The sequence below is a fragment of the Manis pentadactyla genome, chromosome 16 (genome assembly GCF_030020395.1).
Source record: "Manis pentadactyla isolate mManPen7 chromosome 16, mManPen7.hap1, whole genome shotgun sequence".
NCBI lineage: Eukaryota > Metazoa > Chordata > Mammalia > Pholidota > Manidae > Manis > Manis pentadactyla.
Genome location: NC_080034.1, coordinates 39912875 through 39931490, shown reverse-complemented (window position 1 = coordinate 39931490; position 18616 = coordinate 39912875). Strand labels below are relative to the sequence as shown.

Sequence of the window (18616 nt, the reverse complement as noted above, 5' to 3'; positions counted from 1 at the left end):
GGCTAAAGGTGACATAATAGACAACTAGAAACTTTTTTTCCTTCCAAGAGGGAGGATGCTGACATCCAGGTCTTCGTAGGCACATCAGAAGGATGGAATTCAGGAAGAGCTGTCCCCTTTCCATATAAGGCACAGACCTTGGGGTCTGGTCTGTTCTCCCCCTGTGGCATCTCTCTGTTCCGTTTGCATGTCCTTGTTTTTCCTTCCTCCAGCCTAACAGCTGCCACCTCCATGGACTGGGTGGGCAGGCAGGTCCTTCTTCCCAGGCTCTGCTCCTGCTTTCCCAGTGCAACCTCAGAAGGGAATGTTTCCCAGAGAGAGTGTTTACTGGGCCTGATGAAAATCGTGTTCCCTGAACTTTCTAGGTTAGTCAGGCTGGTTGTGGGGAGGATCATTCTGAGGCCTCTCAAATTTGGACAAACCTCTTGAATCTCTGAGCCTCAGTTTCCTCCCCTGCTCTAGTGAGGGGGAGAGGGGACAGTGGATGGTCCTTGGGCTAACCCATCTTAAACATCTAATCCAAACATCACACTGTTGTGGAGTGCAGGGCTGTCAGGCCACCACGGACTGGTCCCCTGCAACCCCTACCCTTTCTCCATCCTCTTCCACTGTCCTGCAATATTAATATAGCCATTTCCTCCCACCACAGAAAATGGGACTGGGGAAGCCAAAGGAAGGGCCTGATTTGCATCTACCCAAGCCTCTCCCCCACCCCTTAGTGTGTGCACTGTTGCCATAGCAACTGGTCCCAAAAGACTTTTCTTTGCCCTCACCTCCCCTTTCTGTACTGCTGGAATGCTGGCTGCTTACCCAGACTCCGAGGGCTCAGAGCTCAATCCTTCATTTTCCAGATGAAGAAACTTGAGGCCCAGGGAAGAGAAACAACTTGTCCAAAGGCAAACGGAGTTAGTGGCAGGGCCTTTCCTAGAATCCAGGTCTCCTGACTGCAACTCCAGAGTGCCTGTACTTCTGGGCTGAGGTGGAGGTCAGCTCCCCTCCCAATGACCAGCACGCTACCCCCATGCTCTCCTCAGGTCTCTAGGGAAGAACCTGGGAAGCCACAAGAAATGACCAAGAAATGGGCTTGGGCAGGGACTCAGAGATAGAGCTGAGCCCTGAGGGTGTGTAGAGGGAGGCAGACAGCTAGATAGGTCCCGCTAGGCCACCAGCCCAGCCCCCTTCCCCCAATTCATTTATTGTACAAATATGTATCATATGCCTGCTGTGCACCAGGTACTGTTCTAGGCCTGGGGATTCAGCTGTAATCAAATGAACCGCAATGTCTGTGCTGATGGGGCTGATGATCTGGCAGGAAGATGAAGGAATGCATGTAATATGTCTGGGGTGAGGGGGTATTCAAAACGTGGTGGAGGCACTGCTTGCCACTTGAGGTAATCTGGAGCTCCCCCATTCCACACCTTCAGGGCAGCTAGTGTCTTGATACCTGACTCCAGTATGGTTGCCAACCGACTGATGTGTTTTGGGAGAACGTGCTTTGGCCCAAAAGCCTGAGGCTTTAACGGTAGGATTTCAGTAGTGTAGGTGGCAGCTGGGAAGATGGCAGGGACAGTGGGCCCTGGAACAATGTGGGCAGTTGCCCTGTCTGTGCCCAGCATGGCTTGCAGGCTTGGAGAGCAATTTCAGAAGCCCAGCAAGGATTGCCCACCACCTCTCACCAGCACCAAAATAATGACTGAAATGCAGTTCTTGGTGCATAAGGATGGCCCTTCACCTCATAGTTAGAAAGAGCATCAAGTCGCAAGTACCCCTGAGAACAGATACCAGGTGCTAAGCTCAGTTAGCAGACCCCTTCCAGGAGGGAAGTTTTTATTCAATTTTTTTATTGTGGAAATCTTCAAACGTATGTAACAGGAGAATAGTATAAAGAAATCCCAGGTGCCCTGGTGCAGCTCAAGAATCATCAACTCTAGTTTCAGCCCCACCCCCTTCCAGAATACTCTGAGGCATGCTGGGGATGATTTTATAAGGAAAGGAGAACAGGAAGCCCTCCCAACCAAGCCTGGAGGAGGAGGACCCCAGAAGTGCCGGCAGGGGCACCAGCGAGGAGGAGACAGGGGCAGGAAGTACTGTGGACCCCAAATGGGGGCTCCTGGTTCTGCCAAGGGAGAAGAGGATGCTGGCTGAGGGGGCCAAGCCCCATATTCTGCCCCAACTTCACCTCTCTTTGTTTTCTTTCCCTCCTCTTTCCCCCCTCACTTGCAATAAAAACATAATTACTGGCTTTATAAAAAAAAAAAGGCAAATTATGGTGACATGCTTTAATTATCTGCCGAGCAATGGCGGGCTGAATTACACAGGCAGGGCCTTGGAGGTTACCTAAAAATAAAGCAAGAAGCCTCATTCGATGCTAATTGCTGCTTTTGCCAACTGAAGTGAGATTTTGGTGCCAGGTGCCATTTGGTGCCAGGGTATCTGCAGAGAGGGCCAAGCCCTGGGAAGCTCCTGCACCAAGCCAAGCCCTGTGGGGCAGCCAGAGCAGCACAGGGTAGGCAGGAGGGCAGAGAGGAGCTCTAGGTGTCAGGGGGACTGCCTTAGTCTCCCCTCCATGGTCAGTAGCCAGCTGAAGGCCCAGGCTGGGGGGAAGGAGCAGGGCCACAGTGAGAGCATCTAAAAGAAAGGGCCTGTGGCCTGTCCTCAGGCTGCAGATGAGCGCACAGACCCCTGGAAGCTCAGCGCCTCCCTGTGGGCTCCTGAGGGTCCCTCCCTGGGCCTGGAGGGGAGGTGGCGTGGGGGCCCCTCCTGTGGTGCTAATAGACCAGTCTCCAGGCCCCTGTGCCTCTGAGAAGCCAGGGTGGGAGAAACCCGGACATTGGAACTGCGAACCAGCTGCAGCTGAGTCCCCAAGGTTCTAGGAGTCCAAAGGGGAGTCCTGTGTGCCCAGCCCGCCTGGTAGCTTGGTGGGCTCTTGCCCAGGGCTGATGGCCGCCGTGTTGGCTCTGAGCCTGGACAAGCTCTTATGGATGTTGGTCCCTCTTGGCTGCAGAAACCCCAAGCTCGGGTCCCACACCTGTCTCATCCACCACTGACCAGCTGTGGCCTGGCCCGAGGCAGGCACTTGATACTATGGAATGCGTGAGTAAAGAAGGCGGGACTGACAGGGTGGCCTGTTTGTCTAGTTTTTCTGGGACTTTCCTGGCACTCACATTGCGCACCCAGGAACTCTTGCCACCCTGTCCCACCCTGGTCCTCAGTAACCTTAGGACTGAATCCCGCCCACCTGCCCTCCAAACACATGTCAGTCACGCGTTGGCCCTTCAGCACAGTTAGTCATAGGCAGTGGTTCTCAAACTTGGGCTTGCCGCACAGAGGGACCGGGAAGGCCTGTAAAATGGAGCTGGGGACCCCACCTCACAGCTTCCGGTTCAGCAGGTCTGGAGAGGGGCCTGCTTTCCTGGCAAGTTCTCTAGGTACCGATTTAAGGAAAGCATTCTGTCACTAAAATCGGTTGAAAGCCACCAATTTACCTAGCCCACTGGCTTGCACAGTGGGTCCCCTGGGGAGCTTATAAGGCATACTCGGCGTGGCCCCACCCTTAGAGCCTCAGATCCGATCTTGTAGGGAGGGGCCCAGCATATGGTCTAAAAGTTCTGGTGGGGGTAGAGCCTCCCCTCCACCCTTAAGGAGACCTCTGGGGGTGCTGACACTGATAGCACCCCGGGCCTCTCTTTGGGGATGAGGCCCCAAGGGAGGGGTGAGCACAGATCCTGTGGAGACCCCCTCACTCCTCTTGCAAATGTCTCAGGAATCCCCAGCTCTCTGTCCAGGGAGCCAGGGACCCTGAAACTCTCCATCTTACTGAAATCTAAAACTCTGAGATACTGAGCATCCTATCCCATAGGAGCCCAGGGAATTAGTAATTTGGGATGAGAGCAAAGGTGAGCAGCCAGCTGGCCCAGGGTCTTCCCCACCACATGGGTCAGAGCAGGTCCCACCCGGGCCCACCTCAGCCCTGGCCGCCCAGGCTGTGCCTTCTAGATGATGGGTGGTGCCCACCTCCCCACACCATGAGGCAGGTCTGTCCTCCAGAAGCCCTGCTGGGCACTGGTCCCTCCTCTCCAGCCAGCCCGTGGAGCCCACACACTTCTTAGTTCCCCACACTCAGCGGTGTGGAATCCACACCCCACTCGAGCCTTCCCCACTTAACCCACCCCATTCCCACAGTCATGCGGCTTTTGGGGTCAGAATTCTAGGCTGTTTGGCTCCTAAGGGTTGTGTCTCCCCTACCAGACTGGAAGCTTCCTGGGGGCAAGGCTGTTTTTCCCCTCAGACAAGACAATCCTGGAGGTGGGGCTCTGTCCCCCCCATCTGACTGGTAGCCCTCTGGAGGCAGGGCCAGGGTGCCCCCTCCCACCTGCCCCTTCTCAGAGCCCCAGGCAGGCTTGCCTAGGCCAAGCATCAGGGATGCCTGGGGGTCTGAGCCTCTTCCTACCCCAGGCGGCCTTGAAGGCTGACTTGGCCCCCCACTGCCCTGTCCCAGTGCTGAGAGAAGCAGAGGGGACAGCACCCCCCTTGGAAGGAAGATGATCCCCCCAGAACCGAGGGCTCCACAGATGTGGGCGTAGGGGCACCTGGGAAAGTCCTGGGCTAAGCATCAGACCCTCGGGGTTTCAGGTTTCAGGCCAGGCCGCCTGCCTAGCCGTGGGCCTCAGAGTAGTCACCTTGAGGGGAAATGGGCCAGAGACAGGACAAGGTGCCCAGGCTGAGGATGCCCTGAGAGAAGCAGCAGGCAGGCCCTTCTATACCCAGCCGCCCCCCCCCCACCCCGCCACACACTGCCCTGGAAGACGATCTGGTTTTGCCTGATTAAGCTGGGGCACTGGATAGAATCTGCTCTGGGTGGCTGTCTTAGGGACCATCCTGCAAAGGCAAGATGATCGTACAGACACCCCTGTGCCCCCCTCCTTCCCTTACACATATATTTGAGCATATAATAGGTGCTGTACACACACGTACAGCCTCACCACACCCTCCAGGGAGAATATTCCTGAGCTTAGGTGTGTGTGAGACCAGCCCTCCTCCAGGAGTGGGATGGCCTTACCAAGGGGCACTGACGCGGGGCACTATGCGATGCCCCCAACCTCCCCTACACACACACACACACACACACACGCACGCACGCACGCACGCACGCACGCACGCCCAACCCCCTGCCTGGCTCCCACGCCAGGGCCCTCTAGGCCCTTGGCTACCCTGTCCCACACCCAGTCAGCTGGCCAGGAAGTGGGAGGGGGTGTGAGGCGGGGCAGGAAGGGCCGGCACAGGAAGCCTGGGCTCCAGCTGCTGCATGTGGCCTCATTGTGTCTCTGGCTCTGTAATTACCCCCGTCAGGGCCCAGCCCCAAAGCTGCGTACTTCCCAACCTGCTGTGAATCCACACTTGTGCCCTTGCCCCTGGCCCAGGACAGTCATCCTCACGATGTGGGTGCAATGTGGGCTCACCCAGACTTGGGCCTAAACAGACGGACACTCACACGAGACAGATAACCATGCAGATGGAGGTGCCAGAGCACACGCTGACACACAGCCAGCACAGACACGCACACAGGGCTGGGGAGCCACACACAGATCCGTGCGGCCGCTGGCACTCATGGACACACGCAGCACCCCAATCTCCGGGACAGACACACATCACCTTAGCACCCGCGACCTGGAGGACAGGCAGGAGGGGAGGGCTGTGGGTGTTAGGAGCCTGGAAGCTTATGTGTCAAGAGGAGAGTTTCCTGGCTAGATGGAGAGGAGAGGCTCCGGTTATGGGGCAGGAGTTTGGAGTCCCAGATGAGAGGCATGTGAGCCTGAGGAGAAGCAGGGCAGAAATGGCACCATCCCCAGGTCCTGCAGAGCAGGGGACAGGAATGCACACCCCTCACTTGGAGGAACATCAGGGCTAATTTCTGGAATCTGCTGCAATGTCCTGGCCCCTCTCTCCCCAAGGCCTCTCCACGCCCCCAACCCAAGGCCAGCCTAGGAAGCAACCTCCTCTGTTCCCAAGCCCTGTCTCCAGCATGAAGTTCTTCCTTCCCTTTAACTCCAGGCCTCCTGGCTTCAGGTTAAGCCTACAGTCTCACTGCAGAACCCTCAGTGGATGTGGAGCCAGGGTGCAAAACCATGTGTTTATTTTTATTAGAAATGTTCTTGGTATAAAAACAATCATGCGCTAGACATTGTCGTCAATAACCATCACCAGACACCCAGGCACTGAACTCCATGTCATCGGCAGGAGGGGCAGGCGGGGAGGACACACAGCAGACGGGTGGGGGCAGGCGGGCAGGCTGCGGGCCACAGGGACACACACAGAGGCCACCAGGAGGACGCAGCACTTTGGAACACACTTGAGATTTGTTTTTGTTTTGGCTTTTTTGTGTTTTGATTTTTTTTTACCCTTTTTTCTCTTTTGTAACATGTAAGATTTGGTGAACTGGGAAAGGGTGGCAGGGAGAGGAGAGCAAAGGCTGGACACAAATGAAGGCGAAGAGGGGGCTAAAGACAGGAAAGAAAATGCACAAGCAAGACCCAGTGGAACCCAAGAGAAAAACAGGAGCAACGGGGAGAGAACGCAGGAGGAAAAAAAAGGGAGAGCACACAAACACCGGAGACCCACAGAGAAAAGGTGACACAAGGAGGTAAGAGAAAATGAACACAGGGATGACAACAGACCGCAGAAGTCACCAGTGGGACAGGCAGAGGTGGAAGGAGCGGGGAGCCAGCACTGGGGCCCACGCAGCCTGAGCTCCCATGGCTTGGGGCCAGGAGAGGCCACAGCTCAAGACACAAGCCCTTGGGATGGACTGAAGCTGCCCCATCCCCTTGTCCTCTCCTGTCACCTTGCCTGGCTTGCCCAGGCTACCCAGCAGTGAACACTGGGGGCTCTGCTATCCTCAGCACCAAGCCACAGCCGTGGGCACCCATGGCAGGCAGGATATCTGCTGGGTCCCTGGGAGCAGCCCTGGCCTGATGCACCATCCACAGGGTCTCGGTTCCTCCTCCTCCTCTTCGACTCCAAAGGCCTGGCTAGATCGCATGGTTGGTATAGGTGACGTACGTCTGTTTGCTGGCCAGCGCTGGAGGGAGAGAGACCAGGGGCACCCTGAAGTCAGGGGCTGGCTTCTTCACACTCCCCTTCCCACCGTCCCTGCACTGCCCAAGGCCTCAAATCCAGACCCCTGAACTGAGCAGTTCACGTTCCCCAAACCGTGCACCAGCCCCACCTTCCCCACTGCTCCCCCACTCCCAGAGCAGCCAACTCTGACATGTCCTTCCCACCTCCACACTTGTGCTGGGGCAGCACTGCTCACCTGAGTGCCCTTTGTCACTCTGGATATGTCCCCCTCCCCTGAGCACTCTCCCCCCCACAGCACCCTCTCTAAGGGTCTCCCCACCAAAGCCCCTGCCACCGCCTGACTCCACCACACTTCAGGGGAATCCTTTTTATTTGTGACATAAAACCTCAAAGTACCATCAAAGGGAAGTCTGTCCAAAGTTCAACAGCACACATTCTGGATGAACAGACATGAACAGACTGGACCAGCAGCCGAGGGGAAGGGAATGGGAAATGGGGCAGAGGAAACATGTAATGCAACCAGAGAGGGGTCTCGAAGGCTAGAAATTAAGATGTATGACTGACTCGTCCCTCTTCCCACATCCAAGGAACATGGAAGTCCTCTGGGTCCCTCCAGACCTCTGTGAGCCACCCTCCCCATTTCTGGGTGTCCCTGTAGCCTCAGCCTTGAGCCTGCCTCAGGATGAGCCTGCACCCATCCCCCTGGCCCTTGCTCAGCCACCACTGGGACCAGGGCTGCATGTCTGGGTACCCCCACCTGCCCAGCCACAGCCTCCCTGAGGCCCTCCCGCCACCCGGAGCTGGGTGACAATGTCAGCTCTCTTGGACAGCGTGAGCCTCCCTCCACCTCCACCTGGCTGGGGCTCAGGCCACACAGCAGCCTCGTGAGGAGGCCAGAGAAGTGCCACCACCATCTGAAAAATAAGGAACTGAGGCCAGAGAGGCAAGGAGCCTGGCCAGGTCCTTGATTTTGTCCTGTCCTGCCAAATTTCACGGTCTCCTTTGGTGAATAGGGACAGCTCAGTGGAGAGTAAGCAAGGGCAGAATTACAGCCTGGGGTGGGAGCTGGCCTGTTGGGGTGGAGAGAGGAGGTTGGACAGGAGACAATCATGGTGCCCTTTGTTGCCAGCTGCCCTGATGCCCCGTCAGAATCCTGTCTGCCCAGAAAAGGAGGTGCATCTGCCAGACTCAGCCATCTGGCCTGCAGAAGAGGACAGTGAGGGGAGCAGTGTGGTGGGCTGCACACTCTTCCCCACAAACCTCTTTCCTTGTTTTCACTGTGCTCACGACTGCCAAGTGAAGGTCTACCTCTCCCAGACTCCTTTGCGGCTAAGTGTGGCCCTGTGTGATGACATTCCTGCTAATGACATATGAGAGGAAGGACTGCATGCAACTTCCATGTTGTTTGATTAAAACAGATTGTTTCTCCTCTACTTTACTCTTTTGCCTTCTGTGGGCAGAAAAGACATTGAGAGCAACCAACCTCAGCCATGAGGACGGGGACAACCCTCTGGGAGCTGACGCAGCAACAAGATAGAAGGAACCAGGGTCTCAACTGCCGCCCACACACCGTGTACTACTATGTCAGAGAGAAACAAGCATCTTTTTTGAGCCACTCTGTTCTGGGGCCTCTTTGTCATAGCAGCATAACCAGAAGGCCACTAACACAGGCAGGATTGCTGTGCCCAACTCTTAGGGGGTCCATCTAGTATGGGAAGGAGCCAACTTGTTTGAGGCACACCGTGGGCCAGTGGGGAGGCACTGAGCAAAGTGCAGGTGATCTACCGGAAGAACCTTCCCCTGGCCAGAGCTGAGAGGTGAGTGGGTGGCCTTATGTTGCAGCTGAGCTCCCTGTCAGCAGAAATATCCAAGCAGAGAGAAACAAGCATGGCCAGGAAGTTTCAAGTTTTAGCACCAGATAGGTGCTAATGGAATGGTGCCCATGACATCCAGAAGAGAATAAGAACAGAGCACAGAACCTTGCAGTGTGCAAAGGATTCCCATCTTCATTGCTAAAATGACCCATGTCCCTCCAGGGTGCTGGATGACCAAGAGAAGAGGACCATGGGTGGGTCAGTTTTGAAGGGGCAGGGTCCAGGAAGGGCCTAGGCAGGGGCACACTTGGGGAAAGGAGCTGGGTGACAGATGGGAGACTGGGACCCCAGATGGCAGGTGTCACAAAGGTGGGAGGGCATGCAGATCAGCATGCTGAAGACAGGAGCCTCTAACTCGCTCTGTGACCTCAGGCAGTTCCTTCCCTGCCCTGTGAGGCCTCAGTTTCCCTGCCTAAAACACGAGAGGGGTGACCCTTTTTGCCTAGACTTCTTTTCCCAAGGGGCTTCCCCCACCCCACATCTCCACCCTACCCTTTCCCTCAGGGTCAGAAAAAGAGCTGGCAGCTGGCTCCATGAATTACACCCGCACCTGCCAGCCAGGCTGCTGAGAATCAGTTCCCTCAGGACCCATCACCCCCTGGGTGAACTGATAAAACTGAGTTTCCCAAACTGTAAACCCGTCAGCAGCTCTGGCTCAGAGGTAAAGGAAAGCCTCAGCCACAGTGGCAGCAGAACCTCCACTGACTGCAGGGAAATGGGTACCTGAGGGCGGCTGCGGGGCACCAAATGGGGAATGCAAGTGACAGGGACACGAGGGACAGCTGGGCCCCTGCAGCCCCTCTAAGACCGGAGCTGTCTCCATCCAGTGCATAGGTTCCCGAACCTGGAGGCGCATTCAGCCCTCAGCTACAAGCCCAGGGCCCCCAAGTCCCTCAGCGGAGCCTCAGTCTCACCCTGTCTGCCCCAGCCCCCAGGGGTCAAAACTGTGAGGCTCAAAAGGAAGCATTCTGGCCAGGAGTCGGGAGACTTGGGGTCCAGTCCTGCCCTCACCAGTATCAGGCATGTCAGCAGCTGCCAAGTGGCCCTCCCAACAATTTGAATCTCCCAGAGCCTCAATTCCCTTATCTATAAAATGGGATGACAACAGATGCTTGGCCGGCTCTCAGCCATAGGATGGACGAAAATACTACGAATGCTTCCAAGTGGTGGGTGAAGGGCATGGCTGCAATAACTGCAGCGATGAGGACAGGACGGGAGGGCGATGCTCTGGAGGCACCCTCAGTACAGGAGGAGAGCTGAGGGGTGTGGCGGAGGGCCCCGAACCCACCCTCTGATGATGACAGGTCCTTGCTGTCTCCACCACCTCAGATAATAATTAGCTGGCAGTGGCAGGCAGAAGCTGACAGCCCCCATTTGTTGCCCCGTGTCTCTGCACCCAATCTGCCTGCAATTGGGCCCCTGAATTATTTATTCTGTTGTTTGTTTAAAGATAGGTGGTCTGCCAGCGACAGAGTGAAAAATGTCCCTGCTCCACAAGAGTGCCACCTCCCCACTCCTCCTGCTCACAGCCCCTCAGTCTGGCATCACCGAATAAAGCACCTGGCTCCCACCTGGCACTCACATAACCCCTATTGGCACTGAGCTGAGAGACAATGAGGGCAAGGAGCCCTGGCCTCTGCCCCCTCCCCACCCCCACCACAAGGGGCAGGGGTAGTGGGCAGCACTCACCCTTCCTTGCAGGGAGCAGGGAGCGGGGAGTGCTGGGTCTCCCCTCACCGTGCTCCACACCCCTCCTTGTCCGGCAAGGTGGGTAATTGTTGCCTGTCCCCTGTGCCCAGGTGACCCGCCTGAGCAGAGGCAGCAATGTCAGTGAGGTACCATCAGAGCTCTCTGTGAAGGCCCCACCCTCCGTGGTCCCCTCTGACCTGTGACACCATGAGTGTCACCCTTTTGGGTCAGGGTTTATCTCCAGGTAGACACCTGTAGCCTCTGGAGGGTTAATGCCCCGCTAGCTCTGGCTCCTCTGGACACACCTGCTCCTCCACCAGCAGAGGAGGGCCTCGAGGGATGGGGCACAGGAAGGATATGTCTCCATGGGAAAGAGGAAAACGAAGTCAGGAGTGTGGGGCAGAGGGCAGGAAGCAGGGAGAGGTCTCTGCTCAGGACAGAAGGGCCTGGTTAGAGGCTGCATTTGGGGTTTCTGTAGATCTAGACACAAAAAATCAGAGGTGGGGAGTATTATTTGGCACCCACAGAATCTGTCCCTTCCCATCTCAGAGTGGAGGGCCCAGGTGGCATCGGAAGGGAGCCCTAGGACTGTAGCTACAGGGAAGCCAGTGCTCTGGGAGGAAGAGCAGGACCAGACAGAACCAGAGGTCATTTGTGGGATGGGGGGAAGTGGAGCACCACAGCCACTGGGGAATCAGTCACAGGAGGGGGGGTGTCAGAAGCCAGGTATGCTGCTCCACACAGAGAATGAGGGCCCCAGAGATAGGGAAGCCGTAAGAAGTCAGGATTAAGGGAAAGATACTGTCTGGGGCCAGTGCTGTGTGGCCTCAGCAGAGTCACTCACCCTCCCTGGGCTTCAGCTGGGGAATCAATCAAACCTCTAGCCTACCTCTAGTCCTTCACAAGACTGCTGTGAAGATCACTCAACAGGGGAGAGGGCTCTGAAAAGTAAAAAAAAAAAATCCCTGTTCTCTGGGTAGATGACAAAGGGCCTCCTCTCTGCAGCCTGTGCTCTGGGCCTTCCTATAGTCTAGCCTGCATCCCTCCTGCTGCCGTCGACTTCTGGCCTTTCCCCCAGGAGCAGAGGGAAGCAGCAAAGTGCTACCTCCTGGGTCCACCAGGATCTGAAACTCTCGCCCCTCCTCCCCTACCAACGGGAGCCCCCCAGGACATCCAGGAAAGGGGAAGGCAGGAGAGCTGTTGTTTAATCCACCTGGGAGTTTACAGGGGATCCAGGGGGGAGATCCAGGTCTCCAGCAGGGCCAGGGTGACCACAGTGACCCCACGATCTCCCCCCACCCTGGAGCAGCTGGAAGCAGGCCCCAGGGAGGCCCACCCCCTAGGCGGGAGGCCCTGTGGCTCACCCCAGGGCAGAGGCCTCCGTCCCAGGCGGCAGCGTGCTGTGGGATACCACAGTGGAAAGCAGGCCTGGCCCTGCAGCTGTAGGCTGTGTGACCCGCAAGTCCCTCACCCTTCCAGGCCTTCCTTTCCTCATCTGTACCACACAGATGATAAAATGACCTCCCTTTCAAGGTTGCTGCAAATATGAAAACTGGTACATGGTACGGGTGGCACAGTCAGGATCCGAGAGATGGTCACCACTAATACTGGTTCCCAGGGCCTGAGCTGCACCCCCCACCTTTGCCTGTCTCTTCTCCTCACTCAGAGCTTCAGGGGGGCCAGGGAAGTCGGCAAAGAGGGCGGCCCTGCTCCCTCCCGTGCACGTCCCAGCCCTGAGGAACCTGCTCTGCCTGGGCCTGGACCTTGGGCCTGCCCCTCCCTGCATCCCACCCACCGCATCCCCATCAAAGCAGGACCCTCCACTGCCAGGGTCTCCCTGGACAATCCCTTGGGGAACCCCTGCTACCTGGGAGCTGCAGCCTCTGGAGGCCCTCCGCCCCACCCCACCCCTTCTTACTCTTTGAGGGTAAGGGGGGTACCCACATCCTGAGTCCCCATCTCTTAGGACTCTGCTAGGGGACAGCTGGGATGGCACCAGGGCCTCAGCGCCCGGGTTACCAAAATTTGGCCAGAGAGCAGGAGACCACTAGACAACCCCTTCTTCCAGAGGACCTGGAAGGGCACAGGCCCAGGTGTGTGTGCCCCGGGTTCTCTCCCCAGTACCAGGACTGGCTGGGTGGAGGGAAGCTGTCCTGGCACCTCAGTTTCTCCCAGTGCCCCCAGCAGACCTGGCTTGGGGAAGAGGTGCCCAGAGCAGGATGGGGGGCTGGCCTTCTCGGAGGAGGTGAGGGGGGCGCCTGGGTGGCCCAGCTGGAGTGGAGCGGGGCCAGGCACTCACCAGGGGCCTCCAGGTTCTCGCAGAGCTCGGACTTGGCCTCCCCGTTGGGCCGGAAGCTGCCCTTCTGCGTGAACTTGTTGGACATGGTGGCAGCGGTGACGACGGCTTTGAGGCTGCGCTTGCGCTTGGGCACGTTCTGCTCCGGGTGGAAGAGGATGATGTAGACCTTGGGCATGTAGAGCATCCCCAGGGACACCGAGGCGCTCAGACTCACCGAGATGGTCAGCGTCGTGGTCTGGATGTACAGCTGGGGGTGGGCCAGGCGCGGTGTCAGGGCGGGCTCTGCCTGGGCCTGCCAGGCCCTGACCCCAGAGACAGACCCAGCTGGGACGGTCCCCAGGGCCATGCCCTGGGTCCCACTGGCTTCAGGAAGAAGGGAGTCATGGGACTTTAGACCAGAATCCCCAAATTCACTTCCTGCAACACCACTTTTAGCTGTGTGATCTTGGACCAGTCCCAGCCCTGTGCCTCAGTTTCTCACCTAAACACGGGTGTGATAATCATAGTCCTCACCTCCTAGGGCTGTTGAGAGGATGAAATGACTCAGTAAGTGGTAAAGGTATGTGAAACACATCTGGCACATGGCATGTGCATGGAAGGCTTCCCACTGCTATATGCTGTAAGGGGGAGGTACCTGAGGAGGGGCCTCAGGGGGCCACAGCTGACCCTCCTCAGCAGCAGCCTCCTGCACAAGGCTGGGAGTGAGGTGAACATCTGTTGGTGCCTTGGAGTAACTCCCAGTGGCCAGCCACAGCCCCCTGACCAGACCCCCATTCAGTGACTGTGCAGAGCAGGCCACTGGCACGGGAGCCACAGCGCCCAGCCCAGCGCACTGTGGCAGGACAGTCAAAGCTCATTTCACGCTCACTCACCAGCACTAACAGTGACAGATGCTTAGCAAAATGAAAGTCCATTAATCTGGGTGTCGGATAATCCATTCTTCAATAGTGGGGCCTTCCAGGCAGGACCTAACAATTCCCACCGCCTGCCTGGCATCCGCTCCCCACCTCCTCCCTCCTTCCCAGTGCTCCAGGCCAAAGCTGCTCCTCTGGTTCCCCTCAGCCAGGATGGGGACCCCAGGTCTGGGCATGGGGAAGGCAGGAAACACTCTGCTCCTTAAATCAGCAGTTTCCAGGGCTGGGCCCCTCCCCTCGGGCGTGGCCGATGTGCCACCTCCTCCAGGAAGTTCTCCCTGACCCCCAGCTCTATCCAAACTCCCAAGACACCTTCATTCCTTATACCCAGCCCAGCAGTGGGGCCCATAGGTCTGGACTTGCTTCTTGTGGTCACTGGAGACCTGGCCTCGTCTGATAGTCCCCTAAGGGTAGGGGCCATGCTTCCCATTCTCACATCCTTCCCCACCTCCTGCCCCTCTCTGTAAGTGCCTCATGACCTGGACCTGAAGGCCTTTATTCCAACCACCCTTCACAGGATTTCCTACCTTTGGCAGAGGGGCTGGAGAAGCTCAAGGGTCTGAAAGGAGAGAGGTGTGTGACCCTGGGGGAGCCTGATTCCCCCCTCTGGTCCCCAGTTTTCTCATCAGTGCAATGGGATGATAGCACCTACTTCTCCCAAACCATGAGGCTACCCAAGCACAGACTGTGAAGGCACGTGAACTTGCACGGCCTCAGGGGGAGGGAGGCTGGGAGTGTGGAGAGGCTGTTTAATTTGCCAACATTCAGAAAATGTCACAGGTGCAGTGAGCTGGGAGCCTGTTCCCCAGTGAGCTCCCTCCCTCCGGACACCAACAGTCATTCCCTAGCCCTCACAGGCAATCCACACTCTCACCAGGGGCACAGAGTTGCCTCCCAGCTACGGACAGGAGAGGTCATGACCAGCCAGTAGGAGGGTGCTGGCTGAGATGAGGCTGGTGGCCAGGGCAGAAGGAGGACAGGGCCACGGGCTCCAGAGTGCCGTAAGAGACCCTTGGAGGAAATAGTGGAGGTCTGGGCAAATCAGGAACAGGCTTGTTACCATGTCTTTACCATTGGACTGGGAGTTCCCTGGGGACAGGGTATGTCTCCCTCATCAGATTGGGGGCTTCCCTGAGGGCAGGGACAGTCTCTGCTTTCACATTGGGGGTTCTTGGGTTTAGAGATTGTGTTTCTAAGTCAGAGATCCATCTTAGGCCCTTTGCCCCACCTTGTTGATGGCGGGAAGGGTACAGTTAGACTCTATGGAGGTGGTGGGACCAGGGATAGACCCCATCTCTAGATAGAGTGAGCCGTGCAGTGGACACAGTCCAGTGTTCCAGACTTCACTGTGCCCTGACCCACCATAGGATGCTGAGTCCCCTCCACTAACACAGGCAAAGTCAGCCCCATGGGCATGCAGGCTTGACTTAATACCCTGCTGCTGCCATCTTGAATCCTGAATAATTTTTGAGCAAGGGGCCTTCGTTTTCATTTCACACAGGGCCCTGAAAACTGGAGCCAGCTCTGAGCACAGGAACGAGCATGATCCTCAGTGTCCTGTTCTATTCTGCTTCTCCATCTAGGAGGCTTTCTGCAAAAATACAAGCAGGCAGGGGTGTAAACAAATCAAACCTGAGCAAAGCTGCTCCCCATCTCTTGGGACCCCTGCAGCACGGGGCCTAGGGTATTTTCTAGCTATCCCTAGGCTGGGGGAAGCCGGCCCTGTGCAAGCGTAAGTGGGACTACACCCCCACCGCCAGACCCTCTCCTTGCTCCGGGGTCTGCAGTCCCCACCCAACTACTGGATCGTGTGTTGCTCTGGAGCCACGTTTGAAGGTGCGTGTCGTCACCAGGAGGAGGTAGCCTGACCCTATCAGAGAAGTAACGGTCCTCTAGAACCTCCAGGACACAGCAGGAACCCTTAAGGGATGGGACCCAGGCGTGGATCAGGTCTCAAAGGCAGGCCAGAGAGGGGCAGCCTTGAGGGTGTGAGTTCACCACCTCCCAGCAGGGAGGTGCCTGGACTGCCGCCACTCCTCTCCCGTTTGGGCAGGCCCTTGCTGCGTTCCATCCCCGGCAAGGAATCCTATGTTAGCCTCACGGGTCACTGCCTCCCAGAGGGAGATTGTCAGAGCTGCATTTGGTGGGGGAGGACAGGCCCCCCTGGGGTGGGGCAGAGAGCACAGAAAAGAGCTGCTGTGGAAGTGGGCGAATTTTCTGTTTTTGTGTGAGGCCTAGTGGGTGCAGGGACAGGGGGTCCTTGTGGGGGCCACTGAGGAGTTCTGTCTGCTCCGTGCTTCTGCCCAAGCCAACCCAGGTGGTACAGGATCTGTACAAACCAGGCAAATGAACTTCAGTCTCTGCGACCAGGTCCCACCCAAGCCTGGCTGAGCAGTAACCGACACAGTGGAGAAACTGCACTCTGGTGGCAAAGTAATGCCACATGGCCGCAGTGGTAAGCCCTGGAAATCCGGGCTAATGCTGGGAAATCCATGTGACTGCTCACCGGAGCGGCACAGACAGCTTCACTCTGTGCCAGCATCTGCACCCTGGGTACAGGCACAGCTGAACACCTGCCAATGTTTGTGCACACACCATGCCCAACACATACACCTGTACACACATGCATCTCTGCACTCACACATCACACCTGAGCTCAGAGCCACACTCAGACACTCAGACACACCAGGGCTCACACATGCACACCCCCCTTCACACACCCAGGTACACATATACACAGTTGCACACATGCCTGAACACAATACACAGTTGTACATACACTGCTGGGCACACACACCTAATCTGTGAGCAAGCTCACATATCAGCACCCATGAGCCCCTTGGCCCACACCCCTGCCCATTTCCACTCAGTCTGCATGCACACACCCACACACACGCACACATATACACACCGCCCATCCACCACTCATCATGCACCAAAAGGCACACCTACGTCAGAATGCACAAACAGCTCCCCGCAAAAGCCCCACCCCACTCCATACACACACCGTGGACAGCCAGGCCTGCAGCTTCCACTGGGGCATCTTGTAGCACTGATGTGACAGAGCACAAATACAGCCCCGAGGCTGCCTAAGCCTCCAAGAAGCCGGGTGGTCGGAACTGGCAGGGACTTCAGAGCTCATGCCCTCTACTCCCTCCGCATTCAGAAGTGCAGAAAAGGGAGGGGCACATCCCAAGTGCCATGCCCTCAGGGCCAAAGTGGAGTCTTATGGTCACACACGGGTGTGAGGCCAGCCTGCTGCATAGCCCTGGACAAGTCGCTGCCCTTCTCTGTGCCTCAGAAGAGATCATCTCAGAGGCTCCTTTTCATAATCTCTGCTGAGGGGAGCTCTTAAAAAGGGGAGAAATCAGAGGCAGGCAGGGTCAGCTAGAGAGACAGGGGCTGAGAGGGAGGGCTGGGCTCCAGCATCTGCAGGTGAGAGGGTCTAATACCCTGGGATGAGCGACCCCCATAGGGAGCAGTGTGCCAACAGGCAGCCAGAGGAAATTATGAGAAGGCAGAGCAAGGGGCTTAACCATCATGCTGTGGGCCTCCTGGCTGTGCACCTTTCCTCCCTGAGGAGACCAGAGAAGGGGCCCCTGGTATTGTTAAGGGTAATTTCTTCAGCTGTCAGCTTCCTGGAGTGTGGGGCAGCCTCCCCTGCTTGCTCTGTGGCCCCCCTGGGTGCTGCAGGGCATGGGGGCCTCTGCCTGCCCCTGCCCTCAGCAGGGAGGGCCTCCTGGGCCTGGTGAGGGCTGGAGACTGGGCTCACAGTGCGAGCTGGACCCAGTGGCTGCTTTGGCTCAGGTGTGTGTATGGTACGCCCTGGGAGCCAGGCCTGATCGCCGATGTCAGGACACGCACTGCCAGCCCCAAGGTCTGCTTCCCAGAACCACCCCCAGAGCACTATGGGAAGACAGGCCTCCCTGGGCCACACCCAAGCGATTCAGAGCACAGGGCACAGATCCTGCTCTTGGGGAGCTGCTGGAGAAGAGGTGGTACCTACCAAGGAAACTCCAGGGCAGGGGAGGGGTCCCAGAGCTTCAGGGAGCAGAGTGGCCTGGGCTGGGGCTCCTGAGTGAGGCAGAGCAGGGTCAAGGTGAGCCACACCACCTACAGGCTGTGTGACCTCAGGCACTGCCTCTCTGTACCTCTGCGTCCTCAGCTGTAAATGGCAATGGTAGTATCTGCTCCCATCCACTGCTGTGGAGCCTGCTGGCTGTTGGGCAAGGTACCTGGTACCTGTCAAGCACCCCATCTGTTGTGGCTTTGGTAAGAGCCTCACTGAAAGGAAAGCATCCCCAGGAGCTCACGCCTGGGTTCGTGGCTTTAAGTGCCACCCCTGGGCTAATGCCTCCCCCAGTTAGTCTCTAGCCCAGCCCTCGCCCCTGAACTCCAGACTCACATATTCAACTGCTGACTCAACAGCTGCACTGAGATGTCTAATGGGCATCCCCAGCTTAGCACATCCATAGGACCTCCTGGTTTCCGCCCCCCTCAGGCTCCTCTACATCTTCCCCTCCTCAGAGCACAGACACTCTTTCCCTCTGACCCTCACACCAAAGACCAGGGGGTTACCCTTGACTCCCCTCTGCATTTCTCACCCCACGTGGAAACCATTGGAAATCCAGCCAGCCTGCCTCCAGACACATCCAGGTCCCCCCTTATCACTCCTGCTGCCAGCAGCTCTGGTCGGGATCTTAGTTGTCTCCATACCCACCGTCCTGCTCCTGCTCGCCTTCCTCAGGGCTCCACCCAGCAGC

At 57.3% G+C, this 18616-nt stretch overlaps 1 protein-coding gene across 6 annotated transcripts in view; it reads right to left on the bottom strand.

The window, feature by feature from the left end:
• Positions 1 to 6183: 6183 nt before the first annotated feature.
• Positions 6184 to 18616, bottom strand: part of GRM4 (glutamate metabotropic receptor 4) — a 119436-nt gene continuing 107003 nt past the window's right edge. For 3 of the 6 annotated variants that reach the window (XM_036887087.2, XM_036887083.2, XM_036887084.2), the window contains 2 exons: positions 12940 to 13186; positions 6184 to 7078 (listed from right to left, as the gene is read on the bottom strand). In XM_036887087.2, the coding sequence (XP_036742982.2) occupies positions 7029 to 7078; positions 12940 to 13186 (297 nt within the window). In that variant the 3' untranslated portion in view covers positions 6184 to 7028. Of the gene's footprint in view, positions 7079 to 11529; positions 11582 to 12939; positions 13187 to 18616 lie in introns of all 6 variants that reach the window. The other 3 variants (XM_057493931.1, XM_057493932.1, XM_057493933.1) reach the window with 3 other exon arrangements.